The 18,590-nt window shown below is 37.7% G+C and overlaps 2 protein-coding genes and 1 long non-coding RNA gene across 3 annotated transcripts; 2 read left to right on the plus strand and 1 right to left on the minus strand.

Annotated features, from left to right (window-relative positions):
* The first annotated feature begins 2,659 nt into the window (after nucleotides 1–2,659).
* LOC140951557 (uncharacterized) lies at nucleotides 2,660–4,198 on the plus strand. Its single transcript, XM_073400833.1, has 3 exons — nucleotides 2,660–2,755; nucleotides 2,877–2,944; nucleotides 3,469–4,198. The coding sequence occupies exons 2-3, from the start codon at nucleotides 2,922–2,924 to the stop codon at nucleotides 4,196–4,198; spliced, it is 753 nt and encodes a 250-aa protein (XP_073256934.1). The 5' UTR covers nucleotides 2,660–2,755; nucleotides 2,877–2,921.
* A 356-nt stretch (nucleotides 4,199–4,554) lies between these two features.
* Nucleotides 4,555–5,979, minus strand: LOC140951555 (uncharacterized). Its single transcript, XM_073400831.1, has 2 exons — nucleotides 5,316–5,979; nucleotides 4,555–4,967 (listed from the first exon to the last, which is right to left on the minus strand). The coding sequence occupies exons 1-2, from the start codon at nucleotides 5,977–5,979 to the stop codon at nucleotides 4,555–4,557; spliced, it is 1,077 nt and encodes a 358-aa protein (XP_073256932.1).
* Nucleotides 5,980–12,664: 6,685 nt separating this feature from the next.
* LOC140951560 (uncharacterized) lies at nucleotides 12,665–17,582 on the plus strand. The gene is made up of 3 exons (XR_012167303.1): nucleotides 12,665–12,715; nucleotides 15,649–15,766; nucleotides 17,299–17,582. It is a non-coding gene; the product is annotated as an uncharacterized lncRNA (long non-coding RNA).
* The last annotated feature ends 1,008 nt before the right edge of the window (nucleotides 17,583–18,590 follow it).

The raw sequence follows: 18,590 nt of genomic DNA on the forward strand, positions 1-18,590 counted from the left end.
TCGATATGAGGTCCGTGTTTAGTCGTGTTCAATATATTTTCTCCTTTGAATAATCTTAGTTTGCTTCAGTAATTAATTTTTTTAAGCAAGCGGGGATAAAAAAAAAGGGTAGGTAAGACATGGTCGTCATTGAAAGTTATTTAAATGCAATTTTGAATCAACCTTTTAACGGTGTATTTAGCTAACAGTCACCAAAGTTATAAATAAGAATTGAAATACTCAATAAATATTAATATAGCGAAAGATAGATTAGTGTGCTTTTATCCATTAAGCTATTTTGCTGACTTCACGTGTATCGCTCAGGAAAAGTGAACTATATTTATATAAGTAGTATCAATATCAACTTTAAAATGCGTACGTACGAGCCGTCCAATCCCCCCTCTATTACATTGTAATTCTTATCCTAAAAATCCTCTGATACACGACAACAAAGAGATTGAAACACTTAGTTGCTTTCAAAAGGTGCGCTGTTCTTATTAATAGACGGTTGAGTAAGCTTGAAACCTACCAGGAGCCGCGTCGAAAGGTTATTGCAAGGTAAGTAACATGCGTTTTTTTAACACCAACACCAGTCAGATGTCCAATATCCCGACAGTTTTTAGCCCTACATATTTTGATGCTGTCCATGGTCGGTAATCTGAACGTAATAACAAACAGGACACTTGGTTTACACTGAATTTTCCGATCCAAATGTGAGCTAAGTTGAATGTTATGGTGGATGATTGTTGTCTTGAAACAGAAATCCGGCAAAGCTCCCTTCGGCTCCCCATCGGAAACACACTTCCTTTCTGGCGTAAAGTTTTCGAAAACTTTAAAGGTGAAAGTGTTGCAAAACTTGTTGACCAGGACTTTAGTTTGCTAGAGTTTGTAATCCTTTTATGTCCTATTTGGATTATTTGTTTCCAATTATTTGAGTGGATGGATTACCTGTAAACTATCTGGATAAGCTAAGTGCATTTCCAATTTTAACAAACGAAAATTATACCAGAAGTTGAACGGTAACTTGAAACGTTGACTTTTTCATCTCACATATCCCGGGTGCGTTGTATTTGGAAAACAGTGCTAATTAGGGACCAGTGGGTGAGTCATGTTAACCTATAGTATCATGCAACAAGGGTTTAAAGTGATACGCGACACTTTGACATCGCAATCAATAAACGTTTCAGATGACTTCAATCAGTTTTTGTATCGCAATTTTTAGCCAATTTTAATGACCATCCTATGGTGCAAAAGAATATCCTGAGGATGACAGTCAGTGTTTGCTTTACTTAAAGGTCTAGCCCACTGCTACCTGTACATCTCTTAATTATATACAGTAAATAGCTAAGAAACATGTCGAACGCACTTTTCTAAGCTCAGATTACTCCTGGTATATTTCATAATTATATTTCCTTCATCACAATTTAGAGAAGTCGGCGCTAATAATGCTGTGTAAATCAGGGGCACGTTATAAATCAGTACAAAAAGTTATTTGAAAAACGAATTAAAAGTCTACAACGAGAGTTGTAAACAGCGCATGCTTTGATCGCCGATGATTTTAGTTTTCCCGCGGACGACCTGACCTCGCACTAAAAAGGCTTTACAAAAATATTACTTATAAATAAATATAAGACAGTAATATATAAGTAACTGTTTCTCAGAGCTAATTCTTAACCATGCAGACAGTATTGTAGATGTAAATTATTACTTTTCATGTTCAAATAAAAGCCAGTTAGCATTTCCTCCTCTTTAAATTAGTGCATTTTTGCCGTTGAGTTGTTGTAGCTACTTTCCACGTGGCCGGTTGGTCTCCTGTCGTAATTGTTTTTACTTTGTTTTGAAAATCGTCTCTGCGTTTATGATCTTTAAACGTTATTTATACAATAGTATTCGCTGCTTAGTATACGATAGCAACCACAACCGACTATAAATGGACTTATCAGCTATTAAAAACAGTAGAAAAAAAGAACCCGAATCATTTTACTTCAAAGTCTAGAAAAATTCTCAAACGCTTTCATCCCTAGAAAAATCCCCTACAACTCCTTTACGTTTTCAATAAATAACTTAAAAAGGGGTGCGGTCACTTTAGTAAAAAGATGATTTGTACAAAAATACAAATTCATTAGTACCTTTAACAGTTTTGCATATCCTGCGAGGATGTGAATTCACCATTGACAACAAATTAAACGATCGCTATGTAGTCTAGCAAGCTGGCAGCGCGCGGAACTTTAATCCTAAACTAATAAGGATCTACTTTGTTTTGTCATTTAGGATAGACATTGAAATATTATCAACTGGAAATCGTGTCACAACGTTTCGGAGAGAGATTGAACGGCTGGCAGTCCATTGTATTGATTTCCCCCCTTCTGGTAAGTGCGTACAGCCAAAGGCTTTTGAAACGATATTTGTAAATATTCGTAATTTTAACATTTTCTGCATAATTTTCCATTTTTGTTACTTGATTTATCAGACAGTCTATTACATCTTCCGCCCGTTTCTTTGCCTTTTAAAATGTTCACTACCTCGAAGTTTTACATGGTTAAAATATGAATGGATTGAATTGAAATTCATGACTTTTTGTGGTGAATTACGCAGTAAGGCAGTGCGGTGCGCGAATATTAGGGACTTTAAGATACAACGACGCGGACGTGACGAAAGCCGACCGGAAGTAAAAATACCCAAAATGACTACCACTGCGCATGATGGTGACGTAAACAAGCCGCGTCCTTGCTCAAGACGAACGCGCTGAAGACCATTTTGACGTTGTTGACAAACTGTAAGTATTTCAACCTATCTTGACTTATTTAAGACAGTGAATTGGCACTTTTTGTTTGTAAATCGAAAGCTTAATTATCCCGGCTATATTCCTCATGTTTTTTGTTGTTGTTTTCTTTCAGGCTCAGTTGACTCTCGAACAGTAAACACAAGAAACATCAGTTGCCATGGCCTCGAATTCCAAACCGCAGTGAGTAGATTTTTGCATTCTTCGTTCAGTGAATTACGGCTAAAGAAACAAAACGATTTGTTGTATAAAAGCAATGTTGTTCCCGATTATTTCCTTCTTGTCGAAGATTTTCCCATCCTGGTTAAATTTATTCACAGATCTTGGTTACTCGCACTACGCTTCATTTTGCGGGAATTTAATTCACGCACTATTTCCCGCAGAAGTTGTGTGAGATTTTAAAGAAAAGACAACAAAACAAATTAACAGTAACATGTAAACGACTATGTTTGCCAAATAAGTGCCTCTGACGGGAAAATGTTTGCTTTATTAAGCAGTTCCTACACTGAGAATAGCGGGTTTATAACTTTACACACACTTGGCTTGGCCAGCCGACGTCCAAGACTTTGCGGCTGTAAACGATAGATTCAAATTATTTTCTAGAAGTGATTTCCGCATATAGTACAACATTCAAGGTTTGCTTTAATTTTCTTGTAGCTGTGCACGTATATTAAAAAAATGTATACGTCGCTTATTTTTGTCGGCAGGATTATGAACTGGACGGAGGAACATGATGTGGTTTTTTGCCGAGAAATAATCTTTGTAAACCCATTCAGTGCAAAGAAGAAATCCGTTCAGCGAAGTGCCTTGTGGCAAAGAGTGGCGGATACCCTAAACAGCATTAAAGATCCTGTTTTTTTTGTGGATAAACGCTCAGTTCGAGACCATATCGGGGTTTTGGTGCAAAGATTTAAAAGAAAAGAGGCCAAGGAATTGAAGGAAAGTGGTATAAGCCCTACGAAAACTGAATTAGATGAAGCTATAGAACAAATTATTGCCATGGAAGAGTCTGCCGATGAGCAGCACGACCTGGAAGACGGCGAAAAGAGGGACAAGGTGGAAGGAGACAGGCTGAAAGCGGAAGAGATGCGCAGAACTGCTATGGAGACATTAGGGAAAACACAGAAGAGAAAGTCCGAGGAGGGGCAGAGCAAAGCCAAAAAAAGCAGAAGAAGTGGTAGTGAAACGGTAGAGTTTCTTAAACTAAAGGCGGAGCATGACATGGATATTAAGAAGCAAGAATTGGATTTGAGAAAACAGGAGCAAGAGAAGATGGCTATAGCCCAAAATCAGCAAATTTATATGTTCAACCAAATGTTAAAACAACAACAGGAACAGCATAAACAAATGCATGACATGCAATCCTTACTAATGCAGCAGCAGCAGCTGCAAACCACAGCAATGATGAAGATTATTGAAACACTAGTTCCGAAATAAACAAACTCGGTTTTTTTTTTTTTAAATTCCTTGAGGTGCTTCAGGTCTCGGTTTACTTTGTTGTTATATAAACTTGAACTAAGTTGCCTGGACTTCAATCCGGCGAAAGACAATCAGAACTGTAACCGTGTTAGATGTTTATTGACTGGAGTTTGGACTTGATTTCGACGTGTTTAGAAGGTTAAAAATTTACATTTTCCATGACTGGATTTAAATTGATGCTGACAGCCATAATAAAGCCAAGTTATTCGTTGTGTTTAATTTTATTTGACATTGATTTACTTTTCTTGGTATCTTCCCATATAAACGTAGAACAGTTTTTAGGTCTTATGTTGGGTGGTTACAAAACAGCATGATCAAGAAAAGTAATGCTCTAGAGAAGGTGGATCTAGGTCAAAAAACTGGGATGTTGAATTACCGTACAAGCATGTCAAAACATTTTGAAGGATTGCACAGACAATGTACATTTTGCCTACTTGGCTTAGCCCTATCTTTAAATTCCGTTTGAAATCAAGAAATTTGAAATAATTTAAAATATCAGAAAAAAGCCATTCAACAGAACAGCGAACTGCACTCATGGAACTGTTGTAAGCTTGCTGTTGGGGAGTCAGTACTCGCTGCCGGAAAGGTCCCTGGAGATGCATTCGAAGGGGATATGCTGGATCCCCGTATATACACATCGGTTGGCCAGTTGTTGAGACAGCATGCGCCCGGAGACTGTTGTAAAGGCCAGACTCTGCCAACATTGCTGCGTCATGCCTCCTACCTTCTGTTTAGACAAGATAAGAAACTTAAGTTAATAAAAAGAAAGCAGTGTTGATATGCTATCCATGCAGTTTACTTCTTTACTGACAGAGAGTGGTAAGAGAAAATGGGCCGGTGGGGGGTGAGGGTGAGGGTGGTCAATGGAAAAGCCCGTGAAATTCGAATTTGCTTTTCTCACAATTGTTTTAACCCTTCTTCTTATAATAAGCATAGTAATTGGGAGGAGACTTAATAAAGAGTAAGTAATGAAAGCAATTTTAGATCTTCCTGTAGTAGGTTTGTTTGTAGGGTAACTGAAGTGGAGGCTTGCAAGCTAAAATATTATTTTTAGTTTGTTAGCAGTGTGGCTTACCTACTGGACCATACAAGTGTGCAATTAACCCATTTGGTAGGACCAAGGACTGAAACTTTAATCCATGTACGCGTTTGTGACCGTTGTAGAGTAGTCGCTGGTTTTCCCCAGGTCGAGTAACTGGGCGCACGGTTCCATCTACGAAACCAAAGCAATTGCTTAGTGGCGCACCTTTGTTGAAAACAACTTCCGCATACTTTTCCAGCTCCAGTGGATTTAAAATGGTTTGGTTCCACTGCGTGATTCTGTGGCTATGATGCGCATAAATCCAGACTGTTACGGTGTTGCTTATCATACAAAGTTCTGGAACCGGTCGTCCAAAAATAGGTATCATGTCGGAGTATCGACAAGGAAAGGCATATCGCTTTAAAAGCATACAAAGCCCTTCTGTTCCTTCGCAAACCGTTCCCTGGTCGCATACGAAGAATTGTGGAATTTGAAGAACATCTTCTACCAGAGGAATGTGGTGCTTTTCAACCCTGAGGTTCGCCCTACACTCAGCTTCACTTTGGCTCTCCAGATTGAACGGCGGGTAGTTGTCGTAAGGGAAATCTAAGTTGCTTGAACTGTTTTCTTCGAAAAGTAAAGAAAATTCCTCATCCGTAATGATACCACAGGCATAGCTAGCAAGCAAAACTTCTCGGGTTTCTTTAAAAGTCGCCATTTGCACTAAAAACACTAATATAATTAGTATCTGTTACTTCGGAGAGAAAAACAAATTCGCTACTTTTCTTTTCTATCAATAAGTGGCCGCGTCGCTGAATCCCGCCATCTTAACTTATTTTTCCCGCCACAAACACGGCGTCCTCGACACAGGCCCCACGCGGCTACGGCGTCTTTGATGACGTCCGCGTTCTTGTATCTTAAAGTCCCTATTGTATAATTACGTACATGATATCCCAGTGTTTTTTTTAAACGCCGTTTTTTGTTTATGATAACATTTTGGATATTCTGTGATTTTCTCAGATGCTTTCAACCTCGTTCCGGAAAAAAAAAGAGATTTTAAACAAATTTATCTCGATTGAAGACAAGGAAATCAGACTCCTTTCATTATATTGACTGCTTTAATGTAAAATAAATCAGACCCTGAAATCTTGTAGGCTCATGACTACATCGTTCGGAGTACGGCTTCGCCCACTCACCAAACTGTGGTAAAACTTGATGACCTTTCATTTAAATTATAGTGAGTTTAAAAATACACTAAAACAACTTTTAATAAATGCAGAAGGCGCCACCCTGGTTTCTATTTTGATTATGAGCATTCAGTACCTTTAATCATAGATACACTTACAAAGTTTTCACAGCAAGATGTGATTTTTACCTAATTGTCCCCTGTAGACTATAGAAGAAGCGAGTGCGCCTAAAGGTCTTGAGTAACGTCATTCGAGTAGACACCAACGACGGTTTTTTAAGAATACTAATTTTGCCTCGTCTACATGAAAAAAATCTCAACTATACCCGTAACTATGCTATTACGTACGGAACACGACTGTTTTTGGTCATGTATAAACATAGATCAAATAGAAGGAAAAAAAACCCTCCAATATTCTATTTGCCCTGGATATTAGCAGCTGAAATAGGTGTTAGTTTTTCCTTTGTGATCCTCGACTTTCCTCGAAGGTTTAAGTTGCTCGTGTTTTCCTTTTCTTTTTTTTTTCACTCTCGCAATCAATTTTCATGTCTGAGAAAGCAGCTGTCTTTCTGTCGTAGATGTTCTACGGGCCAAAAACACCATCAAATTACAACAAAATTTTGCTAAACGCCAGGTTGCCGAAAGAATCTCTCCGTTTTGCCTGGTCAGAAGACATTTTAGTTCGTCTGATAGGAAATAAACTCACTCCCGTAAATCCTTTCTTTGCCATTGAAATGGTTTTTTTTGTTGTTCAATGTTAGTTTATTTGGCTCTGCAGTATTTACTTATAATTTAGTTCGTTGATGATATCTCATCCAAGCTCATACATTTAAAAACAAAAAGGGCGAAGCAAAAGATTGATAATAAAGAAGCGTGTTGGGGGAGAGAAAAACAGGGGCACCCAGCGACAATTTTCGGGAGAATATCTGTTCGGAAGACGATTTGAGATCTAGAATTTTCGAAACATTTGTTGTCAAATTTCTTGATTGCCTGCCTTTCCTAGGATTTTCTAACATCTAAAGAATGGTATAATTGCCTATTTTTAACGGATTTTTACCTTAAAAAGGTCACCTAGAATTTTCGGGAGCCTTTTTTCTGGCTGAAATTTTCGAAAAGGTAAGTTTCGATCCATATAATTTTCGGATCACTAGACTTTCAGCTAGGAAATCCGAACAGATGAAAAGTTTTTAGGGGATAAAAAAATGTCTATATCTACCGTTTAAATACTAAAATGCGTTTAACAATGCTATGTTTAAGTGGTTTTGAACTATATTGCCGTTGGGTGCTCCTGGAAAATAATAAAAAAAATACGTTCCAAGCATTCAGATTGAGATACAGATTCTCGAGGCATCGTAAATAAACAAGAGCCAAAGTTTCGTTTCTTTTGTTGTTTTTTAACGCCTGAAGCTGGCTGAGTAAAGTAAATAATCGAGAGAAAATAACTAACTATAGCGTAAACTAAGTTGATTAGGTCCTGGCGAGACTTCTGTGAAACGCAACTTGTGAAAAGTAAATCGCCTAGGTTAAGGTTCGATGTCAATGAACCGACTTATTGTTATTTTTCTTAAACTAGACAAGATGATATATGTGCGAATAGTTCCCATAAGTTTTCACAAAAAAGTATAATTGATCATTTTAATTTATTTCAGCAAGTAGGTATATAATTTGCCACACAAGGGCAGGCACATTCTAACAGTTGTCGAGAAACACAAAACTACGGTGACATTTAAATGGAAGATAAATTAAATCTATTGAGTAGTCAGGTGCTTTCAGTGTCTTTGCCATCTCTTTAATTCAGCTTAAGTAACAATTCCCTTAACTGCTTCGTGTTCCTTGGTCATCTATTCTAAGTCCATGAGAGTAATTCTAAAACAAAGCTGTTTAAAAGAAAATTATCAAGTGCATTTTGCTTTAATCGTCGGTCATTTTTGCGCCTTCTCGGCTTGTGGTGGGTATCAGTATTGTTTAATTCTTAAGTAATAATTGGATAAGGCTGAGTATTATATGAAGAGTTATGCAGATTTACGGGGATATAATTCACATCATGGGGAATCCAAACGCTCAAAACCCAAGCTCACTAAACATGCACACCTTTTTGTAAAGCTCCCGTCTTCATACCATTTGCCTATTCCTTGGTAGATATGAAGGGGAATGCCTTTTTTCTGGAAGATCATTTTTCAGGTAGCAGTTATCATGTATTCTTGCCATGTTTTTGAGGCAATGGTTCGGTTATTTTATCTTTGCATTATACGTGAAATCTTCAGTTCCGCCACTTTCCTTAGTTCTGTGTTGCTAAAAAAGATGCGATCCACCACTCTGCTTCTTTTCATGACGTATTGCCTCCTTTTCCAGGCGATATAAATACCATTGACGTCATTCGTACTGCTGTCGGCAGAAAAAAATGTCCCAACACTGGCTGGTTATGAAGAATGGATCGAGCGATTAAGGACAATCAGAAACTGAGAAACTTCAGACAGTTTTTAATTATCAATATTTTCATTTTTCTTTGGGCATGTAGCAGAGAGTACGGCGGGAGCGCTCTGCCCTATTTTGGGGAAGTATTGATCTGAGTTTTATGCCTTTGTTTCATTCATTCTATCAAAGATCAGAAAAATGGAAAAAAATTTATGTATACACTAAAGAGAAAGAATAATGATAACTTTGATTTGGACCGGACTCCTTTTCACCGGGTAAATCTGATAAATTTTCATAACCAATGATCTCATTTCATCTAATCATATTTTTAAAATTATTAATATTCGTTGCCAGTGACTAGGCCCGACAAAAGGTTTTTCCCCTTCCGTCATCTTTAGGCTCCGATCCGATACCGACTGCTATACTCCGCTGCACGCAAACAATTTTACGCTGTCCCCGTTAAAAAAAGGATCAGAAAGAGTTTTAATAAACTGGAGGACGACTGGTATATTCTATTCTGTCTTTCAGCCAAATATTTACCGCGCTATGCCAATGTAATATTTTCGTGATTACTCTTCGAATTAACCAATATTGAAAATGGTGAAAAGTAAATAAATAGCACGATCAAACTTTGAAAAATATGCGATTAAACGGGTTTGTGAATAGAGGGTGTTATCGAGTTTTCTTTAGCGATATGTATTTTTTTGCCTGATCCGATTGATCAAAAAATGTCGCTATGAAATGTTTTTGATTGTCAAGTTTTGAACTTCAACTGTAGAATTCGCTGCTTTTTTTTACAGCGTTGGTTTCTCTGGCAGTAAATTCTATGCAATTTCATACGAAGGTTAGTTTTGAAACTTACGCCTTTCTGTTCTTACGTAAATTTAATATTACGCACGATATCGATTCTGAATTCTGAATTCTGCCACGGCAGGAAGTGACATTTGATGTCAGCCATTTTCGACCGGTTATTTCAATCTCTACAGATGACAAGATCGTCAAAATAACTGGATGGCGGGACAAAAAGCATTTTCACCATGTTCACGGTCCGCTGTTTCAAGTCACACAAATATTTTGGACCCTCTTGTTTAGAATAAAGATCAAGCAATAAACCGTTATGTTTTGCTTGTTGGCTGTCAGTTTTTTTTTTTGCTACCCTGGCTCTACCAATAAAATTTTCATTCTTTAAACTTCTTGTATTTTAAAAGCTGTTAGCTTCTGTAGACATAAAACTGATACATATCGAGAAAACCGCTCTAAAAGAAGTGCAATAATATTAGACAACTTGTCTAAGCCCACTTACGCGCAGTTTTGAACTTTATTTTCCGATAAAATCTTCGGTTTCCGTTCGCATTTTGTCTAACCCTTTCCTATAAAACGTTTCTCACTTATGACGGTTCTATTTTGATAAGTTGTATACAATATCTCACATGGTTTTTAACGAATATTTTTGGAGTTTCCTGTAGCTTTTATGATTTGTGGTAATTTTTATTTACTGGAAAATACTGAGACGCATGATTTGTCGAACTGAGACGGTAATCTTCATCCACAATATGGCGGATTTTTAACCGTAAACTCGCTCGACTTTATCAAAGAAATTTGTTTGAGATGATCATTCCGATAAGACTTAGAGATACGCATGTGATTAATCTTTTAGAGGTTCGGATGAAACCGAACCACGGTATAAAAAAGAGGACGAAAGAGGAAATTCCCAAGTAATCCTTGAGAACTTTGAAAACTTTTAAGTTTTTAAGATAAAGGAGATGTTTTTCTGTTACTGTGACATTCAGTTGATTTAAGTTCATCGGAAATTAATTTTTTTAGCGGAAGATTAAGAGGCACATGGCAGGGTTAACATCCCACACATCACAAACAAGTCATACCAAAAGTTATATAAATCATTCTTTCCTCTAATCAAGGAAATTGTACCACTTGATATACGGTGCGATTGCGTCAGTTTTAAATTTAACATTAATTTTAATTGATGGTTGGTTTCAAAGGCTTGCACACAAAACATGTGTCAGCGATTCCAAGCCAGTTGGCACGACATTAGTACAGACAGTGTATCTTGATTTGAAATCAGTTTCAGATCGCGATTGGCTCGTTGTTTCAACCAATGCAATAAACTCATAATCCGGTTTTCGTAGAAACCGTGTAGCTGTATATTGGATTGTCAAAAGTCGACGTCTTTTCAATTCGACCAATGCATTACGATGTGACTACTTGATGTCGTAGCAAATTTTCTGTTTGCATATGTTGAAGGCATTTATATCACTACAGTCTCCCGGTTCAAACGCTATCGACTCATCTGCAAGCCTTATCATTGAAAATGTAAACCTTAAAGTCACCGCAAATCATTTTTGGCACTAAATATTAACTTTTGTTGTGAAAAGAAACACTTTTTGCAACTCGTCTTTCCTCGGGCTAAATTTTATTTGCAATTTAATACAACAATAATTGTTTTGATACATAGATTTTTAATGATATTACTGTTTTTTAACCAAACAGTTCTTTCGGCAAACAGTTTGACAAACGAAGTGATACGTTCATATACTGCACGGCGAACGTCAAAACTTAATATGCTTATCTCAGTACAGGAATATAGTAATAATGCTTTTTTACCTTGCCGCTCGGCATTGATTAAAGTTATTTTTTTTAACGATCGTGGAACCATTTTTTTGCAGCTTACAGAAACTTTGAAACTCTAAAAACGATAAAAAGCTAGGATACAAACTTGTGAGAATCGAACTTCAGTCCAACTCCCAGCATAAGCGACAATTCAAAATAAGCTAAAATACGAAGATTTAGTGGTCGTTTACGGGTGGTGGTCGCTTAGCTTGTAAGAATCGAACCACAAGGGACCCTTGCTGATTGGAGGTCCCGATACATCAACTTATTGGAACAGAATTCATTGCATGCGATTTCTAAGTTACGACATGTGTTGTGACAAGTTGTTACTGAAGGTTTTTCGTATAGTCTAAGTAGTGTTGCGTCGCTTTCTAGGGGTTGAAATCAATGGAAAACTCAATTAAAACCCGCGTCCACGTCAACCCAAAAAGTGGTCGAGGTTCAAATTATAGGGCTGTAATAGACTGGAAAACCTTCAATTGGTGTTTTGCATAGATAGTCGCTTTGGAGAGGTGACCAAACATGAAGGTTTTGTTGCGCTTAAGATTTTGTTTTTAAGCTACATGGAAAATGTTTTTGTGTTCAAAAAAGTTAATGGCTTAATCTTTAAGCCTGACAAATCAGCATGCAAAGCTTGTACATTCGAAACTATATCAAAAGCCTGGCATACAGAATTTTTATCAGCAACAAAAGAACACTCTTTAATTAATATTGCGTCACATTATTTGTTTTATCGAGACCGTGGAACTCAACATATGTACAGTTTCGCAATTTTGGATTTTTAATTCACTTCAATAAGTCGGCAAACCTGTTATTGTAAACCGCCTTGAAATAAACAAAACAAAATAGAAATTTCCTCGTTAAACAGTTTCTGACATCTGCTCTCTTGGCCTATAACGTCTTTTTAAAACTTTCTTAATTGAACGGCAAGTTGAATGTGAAGATAGTAAATAAATACCCCCAAGATTCAAACGACGTCAATGGAAAGAAAAGTTGAAATGAAACATCGAATAAGTAGAAGGGATTTGTTTATCTTGAAAAATATTTATAAGCGGAAATTTTAAGGCCGGTTATTAGATGTATGTTTGTTTCCGCTTACTTTAAAAAAAGCTTTTTATATCGTTGCGAAATTATAAATACTGGAGGTTTATTTTTGCAGAAGAGAGTCCCAACAGAGTCCCGTCGAAAAACGTTGAAACGTGTCGGTTGTTTCAAAGACGCATCGGTAAGATATGTCTTGTTGCTGTTGTTCTTAACAAATCTTTAAAGCTAATAGTCTTTCTTATTATAATTTTGAAATGCATGTAAGATGGGAAATTTCTATTACAGTGAAGTCTCTATAAGAGACCTCCCTAGTGTCCGCTCAATTTAAGTGACCGCTTAATGCTGGTTTGCTTTACAGAAAATATTGGATCGCAGGTTATATAGCACCTACGTCCTCTTAATACAGGGTGTCGGCTCCATGTAGGCCTCACTATAACTGAAGAACAATTCTATTTTCAAGACATTATGAACCAAGCTTTGTCATTTCTCAAATCGTCTGAAAAGAAGACAGGCGTTCGATCCGGTTGCAAAAAAATTCACTGCGTTTTTTTCAACTTTGAAACTATAAAACGGCATAAATCGAACAGGGAAAAAAGATCTTTCAAGACCTAATAGACTCTGGGGAGTAAAAAGAAATAGCCAGGCGTCCACATTCACTCTTTGGCTGTTATGTCCAAAAGACCGGCAAAATTTAATGTTTTCAAAAAATAAATGATTTCTTTTCGGAAATAGCTGTATCTCTTAAATAGACATCTGACTGACTTCAAAAATATTAAATTTTAAACCAATCACACGAGTAGTACGGGGAATGACCTACGTCGTACCCTCAGTCACATGAACTTCTATAAACTCCATTAATATATGAGGCAAACTCAGGCTGTCAGAAGGCGCAAATTTCCCTTTCGTAAACGGTCGCTGCCATTTTTAAGTTACTTAAAAAAAATTATGACCTGTTATTGACAGTGTTTCCATTAAAAATAAAGAAGATTGCAACCCAGGGTAGAACCTGGGGCCCGTTTCTCGAAAGTCTCGATAATTAACGGGCCCGGTAAGCTGTTCCCGTTTACATTAAAGATCGAGGTTTCAATAGTTTTGCATCTAACATGATAAAACTATCAGTTAATGAAACAAAATGGAGTAGTTCGCTAGCCAGGACCCGTGCTCTTATTTTTTATATTTTGATTTGAATATTCGATTTCGGGCCCGAAAAGTTACCGGGACGTTCGGGGACGTTCGAGAAACGGGCCCCTGGACCTTTCGTATCCTAAACTCTCTCCTCCGTAGAGGCCTCTTTGTGTTGTCGGGAGGCTGGGGAGAAAGAAAAAGGAAGCGCGCGAGGCACGATGGGAAGAGGGAAGAGAGAAGAGAGGACTCTGCGATATAATGTGCGGTCCTCTGGCCGGATTTGCGGCTCTGTGGTTTTGGCTAAACGAGCCGACTATTTGGATGCTTTTGAACGCTGTTGTGAAGATAATAGTATTAAAGGGTAGTATACGCAATCTGATGGGGTTTCGATTCTGTTTCACGGTTTTTTTACAATTCATGTTTTTTGTTTTTGGAGCTGTTGTCCGCCATCTTGGATAATCATGTTCAGAGTTATCAACTGTGGTTCTCTCCACTTGAAGGTCAAAAACTAAGGCGAGGCCCAATTCCGGTGAATTACTTATAGTTCAAAACAACATTAGTCCTGAAGCTGCAAGAAAGCCTTTCTTTCCAGACTAAATGCGTAGCTACCAATATTGGCATCGATCGTTAAAATGGCAACGACCTTTTACGAAAGGGAAATAGGCTCTGGGCCCGGTTGCATAAAACGTCCGTAACAACTACGGGTACACGTACGTGCACTCGTAACTTAAGTCAGTTGCATGAAATCACTTAAGTGGTCCACTTAGGGAATTCACTTAAGTGGTTGCACTTACGATTTTCGTAAGTGTTCACTTAAGTGTCGTTTATGCAACAGAAATTGCGGGTGTTGCACAAAACTTTTTTTACGGGAAAAATAGCACGTAAATTTACGGGACCTATGTAGGTCCCGTATCCATCGGGACCTATGTAGGTCCTGTATCGTTACTGTTTTTACTAAATTTAACGAGATCTTTTACTGAGAAGTGAAAAAAAGTATTTTTCTTCACGTAATTCGTTCTAATGCGCTTTGTCAAACTCTGATGTACACTTTTATGAAAAAAGAAGAACTATCATTTTCAGTAGATATTGAAGAAAACTAACGTTTGCATGCAAATTTCATTTTTCGAGAGGTTTAAAAGTGTTCGAAACGACTTTTAACTTTCTTTACACTCACGGATTGTTTACTTTAAAAAAAAACAGAGTGAATCATTAATAAAGTACTATATAAAGGTTACGTGTGCCCTTACGTGAGCCCGTAAGTTACCACGTAAAACAGCAACCTACGAGAGTGCTAAGTGCGACCACTGACAGTGCCGTTGTCGTTATCGAACCTTAGGTCCCAAGTGATTAGAGGACAACAACTAAAGGGTTTTTCCTTTGATCATGATTGGATGTTTGCTTATCAGAGGAAGTTAGAGACAACAAAAATCTAAGAACAGGAAAGTGTAATTCAGCGTTTATATGGAACTTGATTTTGAAGGCGGTTGTAAGTTCAGTTGACGAGCAGTTGTCGTCATAAAGTATTCGAGGACTTTCAACTAGTGTTGGATAAAACAAGTTACACATGAAGACCTTTTTTTTTGAGAAATTGTAAATGCCGAGACTAGGAATGTGTTCGAATAACTTGAACTACTTGCAAAATAAGACATCACGTCTTTACCACATTCGACGCACGTATACGAAATGTAAAATGTAAAAATAGAAATGTTCTAAAAGTTTTACCGTTGAAAGACTTTAATCTGTGACTCTTTAGTAGCTTGTAAACTCTTAGGTACAGAAAATTCGACGTCGTCAAAATATCCAGTAAAGAAGAACAAAGAGAACATTTAAGCAGATGGTCCGAACTGTCCTCAGCGGCAAAGAGCAAGGAGAAACGGCTGTTTTAGCAGGCTTTCCGAACTGCGTAATTTTCCGTCACATGATTCCCAAGGGGGGTAGGGTGTAACAAAACATTATTCAAACCGTCCCCAACAACTAGTGTTGTGTCAGTCTAGTTTTCAGATCCAGTCAAGATATGGCAAAGTCGCTTTTTGCCGTGTTGATGGTTTCTTGCCTGGTGAGTGCGATGTCATTGCCTGGGAGACCTAAGAACTACCATTCACAAAAGGTACATTTTCATTTAAGTAGAAGATGTGTTTAATATAAGAACGCTTAGACCCCGTTCAGACTGCGTTTATATGGAGAAAACTTGTCCCGGGTCGAAAGGGTAACTCGCCTACCCGAGCTACACCGCGTGAGCTAACTTGTTCTAGATTTCCCCATGAAACTTGGCAAACTGTTTACTTGAGAGGCTCACCCTCTTAGCCAGGGTAACGTTTCTCCGCATAAACACTTTGTCTCGTCCAGCTAGGTCAACCCTGTTAAAGCCAGCGAGACAATTAGAGCATGATAAAGTTTTCTGTGATATCCGGAAAAATCATCCTGTCGGCTAATAACACTTACCGAGACCTTGATTATCCCGGATGTCACAAAAACCGAATGTCTAACGAATGTCGCAAAAGTCTTTCAAATTTGGATAACGCCAGGTGGTCATATGAAGAATTAACCGTGTGATTTGAGCCACTCAGAAACGAAGAAATATCTTACGTAGAAAATATTAATTGTAAATAATGATGTGATGGTTTTGCGATTAGTTTAAAATACACGAAAATTGGGCATAAAACTTTCTATTTATTGTGCCGATGTTCGCCAAATTCTTTTAAATTGCTACCATTTCCTAGTTTAGATTCGAATAAAGGTATTGTTATACCAAGTTTCTGACTTAAAATGTGCCTAAAGCTACAAATGTTAAACTGTATCTGCAATTAAGTCGTGCACTAAGCCTGTACCCTTGAGGTTTTAACCGTAGTGGGATACTCCCTATAATTGCCTACACCGATAGGCCCCGCCCCAAAGGGGTACATTTTTCAGACTTGAAGAATATCAAAGGGTAGGGATTTCGCTAGTTGAAGTATATCAAAGGGTAGGAAAATCTATCATTTCTGTTTGTGAAAGGCCAAAAAGGAGTAACATGTGCATTTAAAGTTTGTGAAAAAGTCGAGAAAACGGTTATTCATATTATAAAGGCAGTGCATTTACAGAAGTTAAAACGGGTGCAAAGTTCTAAACTGGGTACGTGAAAGGGATGTCATTTGTCAATAGAAGGTTTAAGAAACTCAAGGACGGCGGAGCCGGGGGAGGGGGGGCCTTAGCTGCCCCTCTTTTCTAGAGGAATTTTTTTTGTTTTAGTATGAAGTACGTATTAACAGTAAAGAAGAAGGAAAGAAAAGGGAAAAGGTCCGGTTTACCACCGATAACTACAGATGAAGTTGGATTACTTGTAGTGTCAGCCGGAGACTGGCATGGTCAATCTCGCTCCCAGAGGCCGCGATCCAGAGGCCCTGAGGAAGAGATTGTGGCATGGCACGAGGGAATCGCCGGGGCACGGGTGTTTGCTTTAGTGGTATCGTTCCACAACGTTCTCAGATTGATTTGTAAGTTAAGGGTCCGAGGTTGGACCTCGGGGGCGAAGTCTCTCTGTATAAAACGTAATTAACGAGTACCACCTTGGGGTTTAAAAGTTTGAAAAGGGTTTAAAATAGAGGACTTGAATAGGTTATCTGTATCTTATTATTTAGTGCTGTATTGTTTCCTCCTTAGTTACTTCATGAGAGCAAAAGAAGTGAAGGTTGTCCGGGCATAAATCTTGCACCCTGTTCTGCTTCTAATCCTTGTGGACAGTGCAATAAATTTGGCTACGACTATAAATGTGTCCCGGTAGAAGGCTTTGGCCGGAGATGCATACTGTGTAACGCGCAAGATCCATGTATAAACCAGTACTACTAAATGTAATGAAGTGCTAAATGCAATAATATTTCACCCTTAATGTAATAAAGTCCTAATTGTAATAACATTTGGTCATAATAAACTCTTAAGTGAGACAACATCCAGCATTAATTGATATGAAGTCATACTAAAGTCATCGATGACGTAAGTAATACGTTATTAAGCATCTAATGGTTATGAAAATGACCATTTGATCTGTTGAGCCATTTGTCACGAAAATCAGTCAGGTCATTGTCAACCACATGACCAACTGATTACAACACCCACATGACTAATGAATCACGTGTCTTCTTAGCCTTGGTAAATGTACCTTCTTTTTAACCTTCGTTTACTGTTCCTTTTTTAAAGAACAGTAAACGGCGAACTCAAAATCGTTCAAAATCGCTCAAAACATGCTTTTGAGGCAAAACGGACGACAACATATCGCAGGTAAGATAATTCAACGTTTATTTAACACTGATTTATATACATAGTTACCGATGTATCGCTACAGTTGAAACAAACGGTAAATCCGGTACATTTACTATAAAAAAAACCCAGTCGATTACACACACAGATTTGAGGGTCCCATGTGCACATACCTATATAGCCCATATAAGGGAGTACCCCTACAGGCGAAAAACGCGTTACAGATTATGAGTCTCGCTGCTTACGCAAGCAAGACGTAAAAGAGAAGTTTAAAAAGTCGACAAATTAGGAGTTTTCGAAAGAGTTAGTACATGATATAGGTCAAAATTAACAATTTTTCCATTTTTTTCTTAAGTAGACAAAAGGCGCAAGGAAAATGTGTTTTACGATATTCTAAAAAAAAAAAGCCTTTCAAGACTATAAAAACAAAAAGTTCAAAAAGTCGAAAAATTGTGATTTTTCCAAAGGGGTTAGTCCATGGTTTTGGTCAAAAATTGGTAATTTTTCCACATTTTTTAAAAAGAAAAAATAAGCCAAACAAATGTGTTTTACGATGTCCTAGAAGGAAGAAACGCCTCTCTAGACTATAAAAACAAGAAGTTCAAAAAAGTCAAAAAATTGGGATTTTTCAAAGGGGTTAGTCCAAGGTTTTGGTCGAAAATAGGTAATTTTTTCAGATTTTTATTTTAGGAAAAAAT

The sequence above is a fragment of the Porites lutea genome, chromosome 11 (assembly GCF_958299795.1).
Source record: "Porites lutea chromosome 11, jaPorLute2.1, whole genome shotgun sequence".
In the NCBI taxonomy this organism is placed as follows: domain Eukaryota; kingdom Metazoa; phylum Cnidaria; class Anthozoa; order Scleractinia; family Poritidae; genus Porites; species Porites lutea.

What these genes read in the sequence shown, in the direction of transcription:
- LOC140951557 (XM_073400833.1), top strand. Translation starts at nt 2,922, where the DNA reads ATGGCCTCGAATTCCAAACCGCA. An exon ending in GCCTCGAATTCCAAACCGCA is followed by an intron (nt 2,945 to 3,468) that starts GTGAGTAGATTT and finishes TTTTGTCGGCAG; the next exon opens with GATTATGAACTGGACGGAGG.
- LOC140951555 (XM_073400831.1), bottom strand. Translation starts at nt 5,979, where the DNA reads ATGGCGACTTTTAAAGAAACCCGAGAAGTTTTGCTTGCTAGCTATGCC. An exon ending in ACACTTGTATGGTCCAGTAG is followed by an intron (nt 4,968 to 5,315) that starts GTAAGCCACACT and finishes TTGTCTAAACAG; the next exon opens with AAGGTAGGAGGCATGACGCA.